At 43.9% G+C, this 19,740-nt stretch overlaps 1 protein-coding gene across 2 annotated transcripts in view; it reads right to left on the bottom strand.

The window, feature by feature from the left end:
• The window catches only part of PDC (phosducin), a 68,625-nt gene that overhangs the window by 18,837 nt on the left and 30,048 nt on the right, over nt 1-19,740 (bottom strand). For both annotated transcript variants that reach the window (XM_040359758.1, XM_040359759.1), the window contains exon 2: nt 2,838-2,919. In XM_040359758.1, the coding sequence (XP_040215692.1) occupies nt 2,838-2,904 (67 nt within the window). In that variant the 5' untranslated portion in view covers nt 2,905-2,919. The remainder of the gene's footprint in view (nt 1-2,837; nt 2,920-19,740) is intronic.

Raw genomic sequence — 19,740 nt, 5'->3', positions numbered from 1 at the left:
AATTGATTAAGCTGATATTAGAAGCTAATCAGTTACTATACATAGCTGTACCACATTCTGTGTGCACCAGTTTTAGTAAATCTTCCCAAAATATTGGTTGGGGAAGAGAGCTCAACAGTATAAAACTCATTACAAATTGTATTAATCTTGTTTTTTAAATTATTGCCAATCTCCAGGGGAACAAGTAAGCTAGTGAGTGGAGGCAGTGGGGGACGAAGTACAATGTTATAGGTAGTAAATAGTTATTAAGGCCTGGAATTTACAGAGGGTGGGGAGGTAGGTTTGTTTAGCAGCAGTGAGGCAGGAGTTATATGAAACTAAGCTGATTTCTTGCTTGTTTCCAGAATGGCAGACATGATATATGTGGTAAAAAGAAGAATAACTACTGAGTTGTGGATGGGTGCAGCATGGTGCGGCAGCAATAACACACACTTGGGTCAGATGCAATTGAAAGAACTTGTATTGAAGTCAAAGTAAAACAGTTCACAACAAGCCTAACCGGGAACACTCACGGATGACAGCAGTGTTTAGCGGAGCAAGTCAGGTTTTCTCTGAACAGTCCCTCTAGGCATGTAACGATTTGCACCAGCAGAGCCATTGCCGCTTGTTTGGCATCCTCCTCCAAGGGGATAAAAGCTAGCTCTGTGCTCACCCGGGCAGGAACCTGGTACAGGTGTGTAGTGCACTCTAGTCTCTCTTCCCACTCTGCCAGGGGCATAATGGAGGCAATAAACTTGGGTGCCAGGGCCGATCTTACGGGTGCCATAATGGTGCCTACTCTCACTTCCTAACTCGCTGCAAGAAGTGACATATCTTGACGACTGCCGCCAAGTGTGGATAGGTGCATCGTGGTGCAATAACACAAACTCAGTCCAGATGCAATTGAAAGAACTTGTATTGAAGTCAAAGTAAAACAGTTCACAACAAACCCATCGAAAGGCAACCCAACCGGGAACACTCATGGCTGACAGCAGCGTGTAGCGAAGCAGGTCTCAGCAGAGCTAACAGCCTCTGTCTTGAGGGGCGTAATGCGGCCTAGCCAGTCCGAGCTTAAGTGGGGAGGTTTAAAGGAAGACTGGTGGATCCCCATTGTTTCCTTACTCATCTGGAATGTCTTTCCCTGCTGCTAATACTGTCCCTGACAGGCGGGTGACCTGTCCGTACACTATCCACACGCTAAATGTGCACCAAACCCAGGAGCCAGGATTTTAAGTAGACTCTGCCTGACTCAAGATGTCCACCAGAGTCATATGGGCTGTCAGCATCCAACCGGATTGCTGCCTTAGTGATTTAGGAAACCACAGAGGAACCATGTTCCCCCCTAACTTCCTCTCCCTCTGCACTGTGGCTGTGGTTTAGAGCCACATGGAGTGGAGAAAATAAACTGCACCTGCCTACAGAGTAGCAATGATTTGAAACCCTTGGTTTATAGATACTGGCCCGGATTCAGATACAATGGTGTATCTATTCGCGGGCGTAACGTATCTCAGATACGTTACGCCGCCGTAACATAGGGCGCAAGTTCCGTATTCATAAAGAACTTGTGCCCTAAGTTAAGGTGGCGTAACGTATGTGGTCCGGCGTAAGCCCGCCTAATTCAAATGTGGATGATGTGGGCGTGTTTTATTTAAATTTATTGTGACCCCACGTATTTGACATTTTTTATGAGTGGCGCATGCGCTATTCGTGAAAGAATCCCAGTGCACATGCTCGAAATTACGCTGCAAATCGTCATTGCTTTAGACGTGAACGTAACTTACGTACAGCCCTATTTGCGAACGACTTACGCAAACGACGTAAAATTTTCAAAATTCGACGCGGGAACGACGTCCATACTTAACATAGGATACCCCTCATATAGCAGGGGTAACTTTACGCCGGAAAAAGACGAACGTAAACGACGTAAAAAAATGCGCCGGGCGGACGTACGTGGTTATATTTTCAAACTAAACCTGCTTGTGCTATCTTTAATCAAGCAGACATCTACCAGTAATGCTTGCGAATATTAAGCCATTCTCCAGTGCTTTGTACAATATTACCCCACCAACCAGCACCTGTTGCTCAGTGTATTTGGTGCAGCCAGTAACATTATCATTTCATTAAAAGAGTAAATGTTGCCAAAATTAAACCATATGGATTACATGACAAGTTTCAACCACCACTGCCTTGCTGCTTCATCATCCACTTAGCACTTTGGTGGGTTTTTTGACCCAGCGTTCTGCACCGAGCAATGCTACTGCTGTTGTTTTGGAAATCAAAGATGTGGCCATGGTATTTGGCATGGTAACTGTTGAAACAATAAATTGAAGTAATGCTACTCTTTATACTGAAGAACACCCCTTTCGCCTCCTTGCTAATTGCTAATCCTTGAAGCCCTAACAAATGTTGCTTCTCCAAATTAAACATTTTGCAAGTATAATGCCCTAAAAAGTGGGACATTTTTAAGTGAACATGGGATATTTGTAATCACTGTAAAATCTTTTTCCCAGAGTCCATTAGGGGCACACTCTTATGCTAATAAGCAACCAATGCTTTTACTGCCATCAACAGAGGAAATACATATAAAAACTGACCAATGCACCGACAGCTCAGTTCACATTCTGGAACAGCGTCTGTGTGCCATGATGGCTGCACTCCTGCATAACGTTATCCCCTTGCTGGCCAATCAAGATTCCTGAAGACAGGCACATGGAAGAAGTCAGGGAGAAGATGCTGGGACCTTGCGGGTATCAGACCATTGATGCAAAGGTAAGTATGGCGAGTTTATTTGTGCTTTAAATGGAAAATATGGTTGAAGATTACATAAAGAATATGTAAAAAAAACAATTTTTTTTTACCTGTGTTCGTAGCAGATCCTTCAAAATCAGTTTCCTCTTCAAGGCTTTGGGTGTCAATATCCCCCATAACTAATTTTGGATTCTGTAAACATTAAAAAAATGCTTTAAAATTATTTGAAATGTTCAAAGAGGCTATGTATGCATTGTGTTGATATGTATGACTGTTTGTTACTTTAATCTACAGAATTTGTACAAAGCAGTCGTTTATCCGCATATTCACCACTGCAACATTAAAAACAAACTCAACCAATACTAATGCCCCGTACACACCATCACTTTATGTGATGAAAAAAAATGACGTTTTTAAAAACGTCACTTTAATTGACCGTGTGTGGGTGAAAACGTCGTTTTATGTCTTCTAAAAAACGACCAAAAAAAATTGAAGCATGCTTCAATTTTATGTGTCGTTTTTCAAACCGTCAACTTTTACTTCACAGAAATTGACCTTGTGTACTAAAAACGTCGTTTAAAACGAAGTTTTTTCATCCGCGCATGCCCAGAAGCTACTTATGAAGCGAGCTTCAATGGAAAAACGTGGTGGAACGTAACCTCGCTTTGCTAGAACATTGTGAGAAAAACGATGGTGTGTAGGCAACTTCGTCTTTGAAAATTGAAGTTTCAAAAACGTCATTTTTTACTTCACAGAAAATGTCGTTTTTTTTCATCACATAAAGTGATGGTGTGTATGCGGCATAAGAGCTGGTTCACACTGGGGCGACTCGTCAGGTGACTCAGCCGCCTGACAAGTCGCGTCCCATTCTATTAAATAGAACCGTTCTAATAGGAGCGACGCAAGTCACTCCGACTTAGAAAAAGGTTCTTGTACGACTTTGGGGGCGACTCGGGGCGACTTGCATTGACTTCTATACAGAAGTCATTTTGCAAGTCGCCTCTGAAGTCATCTTCAGGACGCCTTGCCGAGTCGCCCCCGAAGTCGTGCCGCCCCAGTGTGAACCGGCTCTTAGGGCTTTATAAATATTTTTACACAAAGTTCACACAACTCTCACACAGAGTTTACACATTTTCCAATTGAGTCCAATTAGATAAAATGTTAAAAATAGGGATGGTCCCGATGTTCAAATCAGACGTAAGTTTGTTTCGAACATTGGGTGTTCATTTGTTCGCGAAAGAACTGAACATATGGGGCGTTTGCGGCAAATTTGAGCATCGCAGAGCATCACATAATGCAATGTGACATGGCAGGGCATTGACGGTTGCTGATTGGCCAAAGCCTGCACCTGACCTGCATGCTTTTGCCAATCACAGCACGATCTGCTGTGAGAACCATGATTTGCCAAACACATGGTGCCTTTGGCCGATCATGACTCAGGGGGCTAAGTCCACGCCCCACTATATAAGGCTGCTTACACGGCGGCCGTATGTAGTGTGATAACGTGGAGATTGAGAGACCTTGAGCTAGATTAGGCAGGTTAGTTAGTGGCGTGCAGGCATTTTAGTATAAATATATATATATATATATATATATATATATATATACACAGTACACACACACAGTGCAGTCCGTGTAGAGTATATATACAGTGCAGGCAATGTATTAATAAACAAAATCTATAGGACCACCCCCCTCCTGATCTATCCCAGGTTGCTTGCCCCCAACATGGGCAGGGTGCTTTGGGGTGCACCCCAAAGCACTTTGTCCCCTTGTTGATGGGGACAAGAGCCTCTACCTGACAACCCTGGCCATTGGTTGTTGGGTTCTGCGGTCAGGGGGCTTGTCGGAATCTGGAAGCCCCCAGATCCTGCCCCCCCTATGTGAATGGGTATCGGGTACTTTTTACCCCTACCCATTCACCAAAAAAGTGTCAAAAAGTAAAAACCACAACAGACAGTTTTTGACAATTCCTTTATTAAAAAAGAAAGGTGTCCCGCGATGTCCATTCTTCTTCAATCATGCCACCCGACAGACCCCAAAAATACATATATATATAAAAAGCTCTGCATAGATAGGAGGCCTCCCGGTGACTGCTGTCTCTTTGCTGTGACAGTTGTTATATAGGCAAGGGCAATGCCACCCAACGATGTAACCAAGTGACCCCACCCCCTTCTGATGTCATGTGATGTCAGAGGGTGTGTGGTCATCTGGTTATGTCAGTGGGTGGCCCTGCCTTTGCCTATATAAGAGCTGTCAAAAGGGAAAAGACAGCAGTAACTGGGATGTTCCCATGGAGGCAGAGTTTTTTTTCTATTTTTTGGGTCCGTCAGGTGGCGTGATTGATGATGGATGTACATCGCGGGACACTTTTTTTTTTCTTTTTTAATAAAGGAATTGACAAAAACTGTCTATTGTGGTTTTCACTTTTTGACACATCTTTTGGTGAATGGGTAGGGGTACAATGTACCGATACCCATTTACATAGGTGGGGGCCGGGACCTGGGGGTCCACCTACTTTATATTTGTTACCTGTTTTCATTAACATAGCATAACATATAAAAATAGTATATAAAAACATAAGCAGTCCAAAAAAAAATGTAGAAGTCAAATACTATAAAACAGCACTAATGTTGAGCAATAGTGGCATGTGGCCAACTTCACACTAAAGTCTTTAAGAGCAGTGATGAACGTTACAGTAGCTCAGAATAGTGTCCACAGGTAAGCCTAAATAAAATTGCAGTGTGCACCTTCCACAGATCACTACAATTCCACCACGTGATATACACTCCCCTCAGGGATTCAAACTCACCAGAGCTATAAATCAAAAACAGCCTCTAAGAGAAGTATTCCTCTGAACTATAAACTGCAGTCACCACCGTTATAGGAGATCAATAGATGATGGGACCTCCAATAAAGGTCATAAACAAAAGAGAGCGCACATAGCGTAATTTTTTTAAAGGCTAATATGCAAGTTATTGTCCTAAAAAGTGTTTGTGGACCTGGGTCCTGCCCCAGGGTACATGTATTAATGCAAAACAAGTTTTTTCAAAACTTCAGTTTTCTCAAGTGCAGTGATTTTAACCACTTGCCCACCGCCACACGACTATGTACGTCGACAACATGGCACAGGCAAGCAGATTGGCGTACAGGAACGTCCATTTAAATTTGAAAACCACGGGTCCCGGGAACTCGATGTTCCTGAGAGGCCCACGATTGCGGTCGGCAAGGGCAGAACAGGGGAATGCCTTTGTAAACAAGGCATTCCCCTATTCAGCTTGGTGAAACTGTCACTGATGACTGTTGCCCGTGATCGGGAACGGTCATTAGTGATGTGTCACGTGTAGCCACGCCCCTTAACAGTAAGAATCACTCCCTAGGGAACACTTAACCCTTACAGCGCCACCTAGTGGTTAACTCATTTACTGCCAGTGTCGTTTTTACAGTAAACAGTGCATTTTTATAGCACTGATCGCTGTAAAAATGACAATGGTCCCAAAATGGTGTCAAAAGTGTCCGATTGGTCCGCCATAATGTCGCAGTCATGATAAAAATCGATGATCACCGCCATAACTAGTAAAAAAAAATATTAATAAAAATGCCATAAAACAGTCCCCTATTTTGTATAATCTATAACTTTTGCGCAAACCAATCAATAAACGCTTATTGTGGTTTTTTTTACCAAAAATATGTAGAAGAATATGTATCGGCCTAAAATGAGGAAAAAAAAAGTTGTTTTATATATTTTTGGGAGATATTTATTATAGCAAAAAGTAAAAAATATTGCATTTTTTTCAAAATTGACGCTCTATTTTTGTTTATAGCGCAAAAAATAAAAACCGCAGAGGTGATCAAATACCACCAAAAGAAAGCTCTATTTGTGGGAAAAAAGGACGCCAATTTTGTTTGGGAACCACGTCGCACGACTGCACAATTGTCAGTTAGAGCAACGCAGTGCCGAATCGCAAAAAGGGGCCTGATCCTTTACCTGCATTTTGGTCCGGGTCTTAAGTGGTTAAACAGGGGCAGAAAAATTGGGCCTTAGGCGGTGGTGGTGTTGGTGGCACAACACTGTAAAGCCTCACAGATACTCTTGTTGAGCGCAGGAACGGTCCCTACTGTGAAATATTAGATCAAAAATTTTAATTACGTGCCCCTGGTGAACAGGGGCAGAAAAATTGGGCCTTAGGCGGTGGTGGTGTTGGTAGCAAAACAATGTAAAGCCTCACAGATACTCTTGTTGAGCGCAGGAATGAGCCCTGCTGCGAAATATTACAGCAAAAATTGTAATTACAAGCCCCTGTTAAACTGGAACCGATCAGACCTTGGGACTGCGGACTAAAAAATTGTCTGAACGCATCGGTCAGATGGCCACCTTCTTCACCGCTCCTTCTGTGACTAACCGAAGCCTCAGCAACACGTTATCCAGGAGTACCAGGAAATTGTAACCTCCCAGGCTCTTGAAACACATTTCACAAATCTTTCTGCAAGACCTCCCGAATATGTCATCCTCTGCTCCCTCTGTGAAGGCTGGATAAGTTCTGCAACCTTACCCTTGTAATGTGGATCAAGAAGAGTTGCCAGCCAGTAGTGATCCCTCTCCTTGATACCATGAATCTGAGGGTCATTTCGCAGGATTTGCAGGATCAGGGTGGCCATGCAGCGTAGGTTTGCTGAGGTATTCGGTCCGGAGTCCTCTGGGTCACTATGGACAACATGATCTGCAGCCACCTTCTCCCAACCCCTGTAAAAGTCCATGGGTTTCTGGGGACTGAAAACGATCCCTTGAAGACTGCTGCTGATGCTGAGTGCTAGGCTCCACCTCCATGCTGACACAATCCTCATCCTCATCCTCCTCTTCCTGTGTGATCAGCGGGCCCACAGGAATACTGTCTGGATAAAGGGGGTCTTGAGAGTTAAGGAAGTCCTCATTTCCTCTGTTCTGCCTCAAGTGCCCTGTCCATTATTCCAGGCAGTGTGTGCTCCAACAGGAAAACAAGAGGGACGGTATCACTGATGCATGCACTGTTACTGCTCACCATCCTCTGGGCCTCCTCAAATGCTGACAGGACAGTGCATGCATCCATGATCAGTAGCCAAAAAAAAAAAAAGCCAAGCTCCCCTGACCCTGTCCTGGTGCCATACTCGCACAGGTACTCATTGATGTCCCACTGCTGCATGGGAATGTCACAGATGAGGCCGTTCTTGGGCAGGTTGCATTCCTTTTGAAGTTCAGCCAGCCGAGCACTGGCATTTATTGACTGGTGGAAATGCCCACAGACTTTCCTGGACTGCCTCAGGAGATCCTGTAAGTCCGGGTACCTGCACAAGGACCGCTGCACCACCAAATTAAGGACATGAGCCAAGTAGGGAACATGGGTCAAGTGTCCCTGTCGGAGGGAGGAGAGGAGGTCGGTGCCATTGTCGCAAACCACCATTCCTGGCTGAAGCTGGTGTGGGGTCAACCACCTCTGAGCCTGCCCCTGCAGAGCTGACATAATCTCTGCCCCTGTGTGGCTCCTGTCCCCTAAGCAAACCAACTCAAGCACTGCATGGCATATTTTTGCCTGAGTGCTTGCGTAGTCCTTAGACCTCTGGTTCCGAGGACAAATCTGCACAGGAAGAGGCCATAGAGGAAGAAGAAAAATAGGGGGTGGAGGAGAGAGGTGTGGCAGAATCACCACTACTGGCATTTTGATGGCGCGTTGGTGGAACAACCTCCAACAATACTGCACCCTGTCCTACATCCTTCCTAGCTGCCAGCAGAGTTACCCAGTGCGCCATGAAAGAAAGGTAACATCTCTGTCCATGCCTGCTGGACCATGAGTCAGCGGTAATATGCACCTTACCGCTGACCGCCCTGTCCAACGAGGCCAAGACATTGCCTTCCACTTGCCGGTAGAGAGCTGAAATGGCCTTTCCGATAAAAAAGATGGGAACCTGCCACTGAGGTACCGCACATTCCACAAATTCTCGAAAGGGGGCAGAGTCTACCAGCTGAAAAGTCAGCAGTTGGCGTGCTAGCAGTGGTGGCCTGTCCATAGGGGGCGCCCCCCCTCCCTGGGCGCCCCCCCTCCCCGGGCGCCCCCCCTCCCCCAGTCAGTAAAAAATAAATATATCAAAAATAAAATCAAAAATCTAAAAAATAAAAATAAAAATCCAAATAAGGTCCTTAGGTGCACTGTGCCCAAACGTCGGGCACCGGGCACAGTGCTGTATGGGTAGCGCCACGTCTGTGCAATCACAGGATTGCAGACGAGGCACTACATTGGCAGCAAAAAAATGCCTTTGTGGCGCAGTCCATCGCGCCACTGCTTCCTGCGCGATGGACTGTATTGTTATGGCTGGGCGGGTGCACACTTTCTGTGTGCACCCGCCCGTCTCTGTGCTAGTTCCGACGTCACTGGAAGAACAGCTCAGCTCTCGAGCTCAGTGCGCCTGGAACAGGTAAGCTGAGCTATGCCGCCTGCCATGCCTTCCATGCCTGCAGTTCATGTACTATTTTATACGGTGGCAGCAGCAGCAGTGGCACAATTCCCCCCCCTCCATGAACGGAACCCCTCCAGCAACCCCCTCCACATATTCAAATTATATTTAACATTAAGATAGCGGCCGGAACTTCAAGTCACAGCGACTTCGAAGTAGTCCCTGCATTACTTTTGTCCCACTTTGATGTGACTTGAGGTCCATAGACCTTCAGAATACACTGGCATTGCTTCAAGTCGCTGCAAAATCGCAGCAAAAAAATTGTGGCAGAATCTTGCGACTTTCAGGCTAACGCAGTCTGAAAGTTGCACAATTCTGCCGCAATTTTGATGCGACTTAAAGCAATGCTTATGTATTCTGGAGGTCTATGGACCTCAAGTTGCATCAAAGTGGGACCAAAGTAGTGCAGGAAAAGAAAGAACGTGGGTGTCCCCTATAATTGAAAACTAAAAACCATTGTCTCACCACATCCCTGAATATAAGCCAGTTGCTGTACCCCCGAAGGACTGTGTTTCCTCAATGGGATTTTAAGCGTGGGAGATTGGTTGTAAAGTAAGGACTGAATTAGTCGACAAAAAATGTATCAAAAAATATCAAATTTTATTTTAATGATGTTGCTCGTAGACAACGTATCACAGTAAATGTTAACAGCATAAACAACATTCAAATGACCAAAAAAAGGGGAAAAGAAGGCACGACCTAGGGTGAGCAACCGTCAGAGGGCACCAAGCATCACTAAAGATAGAACATAAATTCAGAATTGTATATATATATTAAAGCGACAAATAAATGCAATGGGAACCCTTCCAGAAAATTTAAATTTATACTTTTCATTGTGTATTGAAAGTATTTATTTTCTTTATTTTAGATTGTATTCGCGACATCTTTTGCATCACCCTAGCCCTGATGAAGAGGCGGTATTCTTCATAAAGCCTCGAAACGTTGGCATATCTGTCTGCACCCATGAGACAGTTCTGGAAGGGTTCCCATTGCATTTATTTGTCGCTTTAATATATACAGTGATGAAAATAAGTATTTGAACACCCTGCTATTTTGCAAGTTCTCCCACTTGGAAATCATGGAGGGGTCTGAAATTGTTATCGTAGGTGCATGTCCACTGTGAGAGACATAATCAAAAAAAAAAAATCCAGAAATCACAATGTATGATTTTTTTAACTATTTATTTAAGGACTTAAGGTATAGTGGGGTTGGAGATCCCAGCTGATGAGGAGCAAGGAGAGGTCCGCCTTGTTCTTTTGTGTGAGTCTTTTAAGTTCTGTTGCCAACTGACTGCATGGGAGGTCGACATATCTCTGGTCAAGCATGTGGTGCCCAAGCGGCTGCTGTTTTGGCTACGCTTGATACGCTTCAGACATATGTTGCAAACAGCAATGGTGCGATCTGCTGCACACGTCTCAAAAAAGGCCCACACCAAAGAAATTTTGAAAAAACGTGCAGTCAGTAGCGCATTGCACATGCAGAGCTCTGCGGTGTGATGCAGTCGCTTGGCTGCCCTTAAGCTGGCCCCTCTTCTATCAGCCACCCACATAGAATCAGTGACCTTATCATCCCCTCCCTCCTCGACACTAGAGCAAACCTGGCAGTATGCTGCAGCTGTGGGAACATGACTGCCAGTTTCTTGTCCTTCTTGGGCACCCTTTCTCTATGGGCTCACGTTAGTGCCTTCAGCCTCAACCTGGGTACTATCATCGGAGCCTTCAAAATGCTGTGCATCCTCCTGCAGCATTTACCCGACACTGTGGGCGAACAGTTTGTGGGGACTACTCGTGGCATGATGGTGGGGCTAGGGAAGGAGTAACTGATGACATTGAGCCGATGGAAGAGGCCACTTTTGGCAGCAGCATTGGCAGCCAAAGTACTCTGAGCCTGGGTGACAGAGGATGAGGATCACCTCTGAATCAAGATCACTGAATCACCTGCCTGCCTGAAAGTGTCATTGAACACGTACACCAGGAATGGCCTACAGTCAGGTATAGGCTTGGCTAGAATATAATGCAGTAGATATATATATATATATATATATATATATATATATATTAAATGCACTGCAGCTCACTAAGTCGCCTGCCTAAAAGTGTCTTTGAACACGTACACCAGGAATGGCCTATAGTCTGGTATAGGCTTGGCTAGACTAGAATGCAGTGAATATATATGTAGGAGACTGTATATATATTTTATGCACTGCAGATCACTGAATCACCTGCCTGCCTGCCTGCCTGCCTGAAAGTGTCTTTGAACACGTACACCAGGAATGGCCTACAGTCAGATATAGGCTTGGCTAGACTAGAATGCAGTGGAGATATATGTACCTTCATGGGTTATATTACCCGCTGGATTAATAACAATAACTGCTGCCCTCGAATGCGCTTTATGTACTGTATATAGGTGGAACATCTCCCCCTTTCCCTTTTTGTAATTATCTGAATTTGGGAACTCATCCATCATTTACCTTTCCAGTCCTGTCTTCTTGGTGAGGAGTCTTTAACATCTCCAGGAGGTGTGTTGGTCCAAGACGTTTGGGACCTTCTTTCTGGTGAGAAGATGTCCTTGCTGTTACATTGTTGTCTGGATAAATTGATTATATGATATTTAAGAGGCCCTATGTGCAATGTATATTTAGGCCAGTCTGAATAGGAATCTGACTTGATATGAACGCTTATACTTAGGCCCCGTACACACGAGAGGATCCATCCGCTGAAAAATCTCAGCGGATCGGTTTCAGCGGATAGATCCCCTGGTGTGTACGTTCCAGCAGATATTTATCCACGGATATTTCCGATTTCCAGCAGATACAAATTTGTAAGCATGCTAACAAATCTATCCGCTGGAATCGGCTCCAGCGGATCGATCCGGTGGTCTGTACAGACTCACCGGATCGATCCGTCCGAACCCGTCCCTCGCATGCGTCGTAATGATTCGACGCATGCGTGGAATTGCTTATATGACAGCGTCGCGCACGTCGCGGCGTCATCATCGCGGCGACGGCGCGGCACGTCACAGCGGTGTAAATTCGGCGCGGATTTCGATCCGATGGTGAGTACACTCCATCGGATCAAAATCCTCAGAGGATTTATCCGCGGAAACGGTCCGGAGGACCGTATCCGCGGATAAATCCTATCGTGTGTACTAGGCCTAAGTCCTTGGTCCGCATGAGCTCCCAGGTTGGTTGAATAATTGTAAGATAGGAAGGAGGTGAGTGCAGTCCTTTGAGGTATGCCTGTATACGGACTTGTGCATGTTCCTCCCTGTGTATTATTGTTTACTAATTTATTATGTATATAAATTACAGGCACGTTAAAGCGGAGTTCCAACCACAATTAGCATTTTTTAAATGTATGTCCTTTCATCCTGCGTTTTTATAATATAACTTACTATTACTTACTTACAATCCGCCGCCGATCTGCATAGATATTCAAAAAAGATAGTTTATTAAACTATGTCTACACTGTTGTCATTTTGCTTGTGGGCATTGTGAAGCCTACAAGCACTTACTTCCTGGAAGTCTTGGATGGGGAGTGATAATTGGGTAGCGCACTGCATCCTGGGAAATGATGACACACGTTTCCCAGGAGCATTAGAGGGAGATGATGTCAGAATCCAAAGGCAGATTTCGTGGGACCGCATAGCAACAGGCATTTCAGATGAGTAAAAAAAAAACATATATTTTTTTTTTTTTACTTTTTTAGGTCTAATGAGCACAATAATGAAATACACATTTTGGGATGGAAACTCCACTTTAAGAGATATTCTAATTAGTACGTCTATTCATTCTCCCTTACGGGAGTTGTGGCCATCTTGGACGGAACGAGACGGGGTGGTTGCATATGTATCTGGAGGGAGTTGTTTCCACTGCTTTAGTCTCCGTGCTTCATCGAGGTGTAGCACTACCCCCGGAGGAACTGCTGGTTTGTTTTGGGTGGCACATTTACCTCGTGACTCTTCAAATTCCTAGGGGTGTATGGTGCATATAGCAGAAGTAAAGGAATGTCCGCAACAGGTGTCTTTTGCTGTGCTCTTTATTACCCAGCCGGGTAAAAACAATAAACTTGTGGTGAAGAAGGTAGAGTTGAAAGAAGAAGGAGAATAGCAAATTCAGGCGTAGTAATAGGGAAACAGTCCTGCTCCCACGTGTGAAAACACTTCTTTGTGCCACTCCTGCCTGAGTGGAAATAGCGTACCTGGAGGCCTCTCTCACTGACCTGGCAGCCAGAGTATCGCTCGAACCTTTGAGAAGAAGTCTCTGCCACAGACCCTCCTAGAATCGATTCAGTGAGAAACCTCTGCCACAGGCTATCCTGATTGTAGTTACGGAGATGAACCTCCTTAGTGGAATTACACCTGGATCTCCTTCTAATTCATTTCAGGTACCGACTGACAGGTGACCAGCCTCCCAGTGTCCGGACACCTCGACCCCTGGTGGATTTTCGAGACCCTATTGGATCGCCAGCCTCTCATTGGCTCTCCTCAGGTGGACTCCCACCGAACAGCTATACCACTTGGGATCTTCAGGATTGGGAACCCAGTCGACCACTATCCTGCCATGACTCAAATGTTCCGGACCCATATGGTCCCGGAACCAGGAACTCCCCCCAGCCAGGTAGGCCATAACGCTGGGGCGCCATGTTGCAGACACCCTAAAGGTGGATGACGCACTTGAAGAAGAAGAACAACCCAGAACCAATGGCGTCTGCCCCATAAATACCCTCCCCCAGCATGCAGAGCGAGGCTCAACCCTCCTGATTGGCAGCAGTGGAAGAGCACCCAAACATTGACTCCACTGCTTCCACCTACTGCTCTGGGGTGGGAAGAACACCCCAGCACAACAGAATGAGCCCACAGCACAGGCAAGCTGAGACAGCTGGAATTTTCTTACAAAACGTATTAAAGTGTCTTCCGCGTCCAGTCCTGACAAAGCCTAATAGGCAAAACTGTTTAACAAAAATGGACGCTACACTCAACTGAATACATTCTGGTACTGTCACTTGTTGGGTAATAGGTGTATACCTGTGATGGTCAAAAGATGTGTATTTATCAGTTTTTTAACTGCTGTAAAAAATAAATATTTTTCTATTTTTTTCTCATAATTTAGCACCTTTAAAATCCCATATCCTGTTTATTTGTTCACACACAGACAACATTGACCAATGCAATTGAAACAGACGGACTACCACCACAACACATATAACACAAAAAACATAGACAGGGAAGCACTTAGCCCAGCCATGAACCCGACACAGACCGGCACCCCACCAAAGAAGGACCCGAACCACTTCGGCAACAGATGGGGCCGTACATATAACCTGTATCTCTGCGACTCCCAGCGCCCAATCTCACGCACTAACCTGTCCTCCAAACCCCAGCGAGCAGCCCAATCCAAACGAATGAGAGGAATATTCCTGCTAATGGAAACCTGCAGCCAGAAGACTTTTTAAAAACTGACCCAAATTGGAACCTGGAAAAGGTGGACCCATCCAGGTGTTTAAAGAAATGCCCTGTCCACCTTAAAGCCCACCACTCCCATACAGCAATGATTTGGGTGGGGTCCACAGCTCTCTGGCATGCCCGATACGGACCGGGCATGCCAGGGAGCTGTGGACCCCACCCAAATCCACCCACTTACCTATACCACGCTGGTTCATTTTAGACCTGCTAATGAAAATCAAAACCTTGACTTCCCGATGCACCACATATGCCATGTCCAAGCCCCCACCACAAATTTTAGATCTGCACACCAGTTCACTAATCCTCACCGCTCCAAAAAAGGCCAGTATAAAGGCTGTCTTAAAAAGTGCAGCTTCGTGAGTCAAAGAGCATACGACTCCCAGACTGCCCAAGATGGCCACCAGTATCTCAAAGGAGACCGGGCGGTGAGCATCCGGCACAACCTTACACCTTCAGTAGCTGTAAAAAGTAGAAAGGGGAGACATTTGACAACGTGTCATGTGTTATGTCAGTAGTGTCTTCTCTTCCCAGGTGCTTTGTTCCCAATATTCAAGACTTAGGCTTCCTTCAAAAATGTGAAGTTTATTCTTCAAGATAGACAAGCAAAAGATAATGCTTACATAATGACAGCTGGTAACACATGGCAAGATAATTATTTCAGAAGGAGGAATCAGATGGTATGATGGTACACCTTTCTGTTGGGAGGGGTCCCTTCCAGCAGGGTCGGGTTACCCCCAAGTTCCTAACTAGCTACTCAAACCACATGGATTCTTATACTGTTCTTAAAGCCAAGCTAAGCATTTTTACTTTTAGAATAGCTCCAAGGAAGATGGTGATGCTACTGTCACAAACGTAACACCCACTTGTGTATATTAGGTAACATAACTCCACCCATTGTCTTGACGTAGAACTTCAAAAATACATGTAACCCAAAACAGATGACCTTTCTCTTTCCTCAACAACCTTTAAAATAACATGTTTCAATAGAGATGTCAGAAACTTTTATCACTTAAAATAGTATAAAATTCTAAATCTAATGCCGCGTACACACCATCACTTTATGTGATGAAAAAAAACGACACTTTCTGTGAAGTAAAAAATGACGTTTTTGAAACTTCAATTTTCAAAGACGAAGTTGCCTACACACCATCGTTTTCTCACAATGATCTTGCAAAGTGAGGTTACGTTCCACCACGTTTTACCATTGAAGCTTGCTTCATAAGTAGCTTCTGGGCATGCGTGGATGAAAAAACGTCTTAGAAAACGACGTTTTTTGCTACACACGGTCAATTTCTGTGAAGTAAAAAGTGCACTTTTGAAAAACGACACATAAAATTGAAGCATGCTTCAATTTTTTTTGGTCGTTTTTTACAAGACATAAAACAACGTTTTCCCCCACACACAGTCAATTAAAGTGACGTTTTTAAAAACGTCATTTTTTTTCATCACATAAAGTGATGGTGTGTACGCGGCATAACAATTCCCCCTCAATGCACTATAATTAACAAACAACATAAGTGCATTAATCTTAAATAATAAATGTTTCTGATCCTATTTTTTCAATACAAACAATACAATTTAGTATTTCAGATATTGTACATAAACTTTTTCCAAAACTCTGAGATATTCCTGTGAAATACTTAACCATTTAATTCCATCAAGAAACTATAAATTATTATATTATTTATTAATTTTAATTTATTCTCCATCTAAATTATGTAATATAACAATTTTCTTCCTTTTTGTGACCCAAATTGAAAAAAGAGACCCCATCCTCCATGTTTCTGCCAATAAATATAGCAACAAGCACAAACGATCATCTTTGCCCCTACAACCGCCTATCTCATTAACCAGGACTTGCCATTTCCCCCAAACCTTTTTGTAGGCCACATTGTTGTTCAAACCCGGCACATGTACCGCACAGACATAACAATTCAGACACAAACACCAGGTGTCGAAGGAAACTTCCCACCAGAGGAGAAGAAGCGGAAACCTTGTCTGCACCACCCCAAGTTGTCGCAATGAAAGCGAACCCTCTTTTTCCTGAATTCCCGTTGCCGAAGCTCCACGGCCAGCACTATGGGAAAGAGTTCCAATAGTACCAGGTTGCCCAGCAAATCTGCCTCCTGCCACGAATCTGGCCATCTGTCAGCACTCCACTGACCCACAAAAAATGCCCGTAACCCACCACACCTGCCGCATCCGCAAACAGCTCCAGATCCCAGTCGGAAACCATTGCCTCCAACCACAATGACCACCCATTGTACTGCTCATGAGCTTCATCCACAAACAGATAGCTTTGTGGTTCCTACCTCAAAGAGTGCCTGAGCACCTTCCGCTGCCTGAACTGTTCATCACATCTTAACCAGGTCACACCCCCGTACATCCACTGAGCCTGGCTAATAGAATCCAAATAGTAAGAAAGTGCTGAGCACTGCTCGGGGGACTTTTCGCCTATAACACTGGCCAGGTTATTGAACGCCTGGAGCCAATTACCAAACGTCCTAGGAATAAGCCTATAACGCCTTTTTTTCCTCCTACTATTTTTTACTCTCATCCGGCTTAGGCAGTTTTCAGGCATTTTAGCGCTAGAAATAGCATCTGTAAACCGCCTGAAAACTGCTGCCTCAAGACAGAGGCCCCAATGTGATGTCTATGGTGTCCCTAAATAAATTTAAGTATTTTCCTCTGTTTAATATTGATATGTGCTGGAATGGGGGATCAGATGGACTTTGAAAAGATGGAGCATTTTAGGAAGATAGGATATTCTGAGAGCATGATCAGTTCTTTCAAAAGTTCAAATGGCACCATTAAAAATAAACAATTCCTTTAACCACTTAAGGACCGCCTCCTGCACATATACGTCAGCAGAATGGCACAGCTGGGCACAAGCACATACCTGTACGTCCTCTTTAAGTGCCCAGCCGTGGGTCGCAGGACCCGCGATCGGTCCCCGAAGCTGAAGAACGGGGAGAGCTGTGTGTAAACACAGTTCCCCGTTCTTCACTGTGGCGCTGTCATTGATCGTCTGTTCCCTGATATAGGGAAAGGCGATCAATGACATCACACGTCCAGCCCCGCCCCTCTACAGTTAGAGCGCCCCCTAGTGGTTAACTCCTAAACTGCAATTGTCATTTTCACAGTAAACAATGCATTTTTATAGATTTTTTTGCTGTGAAAATGACAATGGTCCCAAAAATGTGTCAAAATTGTCTGATATGTCCGCCATAATGTTGCAGTTACGAAAAAAATCGCTGATCGCCGCAATTAGTAGTAAATAAAAAATAATTAATAAAAATGCAATAAAACTATCCCCTATTTTGTAAACGCTATAAATTTTGCGCAAACCAATCGATAAATGTTTCTTGCGATTTTTTTTACCAAAAATAGGTAGAAGAATACATATCAGCCTAAACTGAGGATTTTTTTTTATATATATATATATTTTTGGGGGATATTTATTATAGCAAAAGGTAAAAAATATTGAATTTTTTTCAAAATTGTCGCTCTATTTTTGTTTATAGCGCAAAAAATAAAAACCGCAGAGGTGATCAAATACCACCAAAAGAAGGTGGCCAGGGATTCTTCTAATCATCCATAACAGACCCTACATTATGATGAGGGTTTTATATATCGATTGCAAGGGAAGACTTCATGAAAAAAATAAATGGTTACTCAAAAAAAAATAAAAAAATAAAATGGGATGTATAAAAAAAACAAATATACATACAGTGCTCACCCCCATATTGCAGCTGTCCCATTCCAACTCTAATGCCGCGTACACACCATCACTTTATGTGATGAAAAAAAATGACGTTTTTAAAAACGTCACTTTAATTGACTGTGTGTGGGGGAAAACGTCGTTTTATGTCTTGTAAAAAACGACCAAAAAAAATTGAAGCATGCTTCAATTTTATGTGTCGTTTTTCAAAAGTGCACTTTTTACTTCACAGAAATTGACCGTGTGTAGCAAAAAACGTCATTTTCTAAGACGTTTTTTCATCCACGCATGCCCAGAAGCTACTTATGAAGCAAGCTTCAATGGTAAAACGTGGTGGAACGTAACCTCACTTTGCAAGAACATTGTGAGAAAAACGATGGTGTGTAGGCAACTTCGTCTTTGAAAATTGAAGTTTCAAAAACGTCATTTTTTACTTCACAGAAAGTGTCGTTTTTTTTTCATCACATAAAGTGATGGTGTGTACGCGGCATAATGCCACGTACACACGATCGGAAATTTCGACAAGAAAATTCTGACCATGTGTAGGCTCCATCTGACTTTTTCTGTTGGATTTTCCAACAGCAAAAATTTGAGAGCCGGTTCTCAATTTTTCCGACAAGAAAAGGAAATGGAAATTCTGATCGTCTGTATGCAATTCCGACACGCAAAAAAACACACACGCTCGGAATCAATTTGACGCATTCTCGGAATCATTGAACTTCATTTTTCTCAGCTCGTTGTACGTCACCGCATTCTTGACGGTCAGAATTTTGTGTGACCGTGTGTATGCAACACAAGTTTGAGCCAACATTTTGTCTGAAAAAAATCCACGGTTTTCTTGGTCTGCTGTGAGCAGAGAACAGTAACTTTAAGTCAGCCCTCTTCCCTGTGTACCTCCAGCTCTCACTAGAGTGCTGGGCTAGGGAGGGGGTGGGCTCTGGCTCTCAGCTGTGTGCTGAAAGGTGGGGCCAGCTGTCAATCAAGCAATAGGGTGGATCCTGACAACATTGTTAGGATCCTTTCTGACCCTGGTGCAGCTCTGCCCCATCAGCTGATAGTGGGCAATAGCCTGCTATAAGTTGACTTTGATTCACATGAGTACAAAAGTAAATGTACTCCTATGGCCCATAAGAAAGAAACAAAGCTTTGACCATACTTCTCCTGTAGGAAAACAAATGAGAATATGATTCAGACCTATTTACTCTTAACTGGATCATGAAACAGAAAATATGACTCATTCTTATTATCATCTATTCTCCAAAACACACTGGTTGTATTATATACAGATTCTTAAAACAGTATTTAAGAGCTTATATTTCCCCCAATCTCTCCCACTCATTACT

Source organism: Rana temporaria, chromosome 7 (assembly GCF_905171775.1).
Source record: "Rana temporaria chromosome 7, aRanTem1.1, whole genome shotgun sequence".
Classification (NCBI taxonomy): domain Eukaryota; kingdom Metazoa; phylum Chordata; class Amphibia; order Anura; family Ranidae; genus Rana; species Rana temporaria.
Note: the sequence above shows the minus strand (reverse complement) of the source record. Positions and strands in the feature narration are given on the sequence as shown.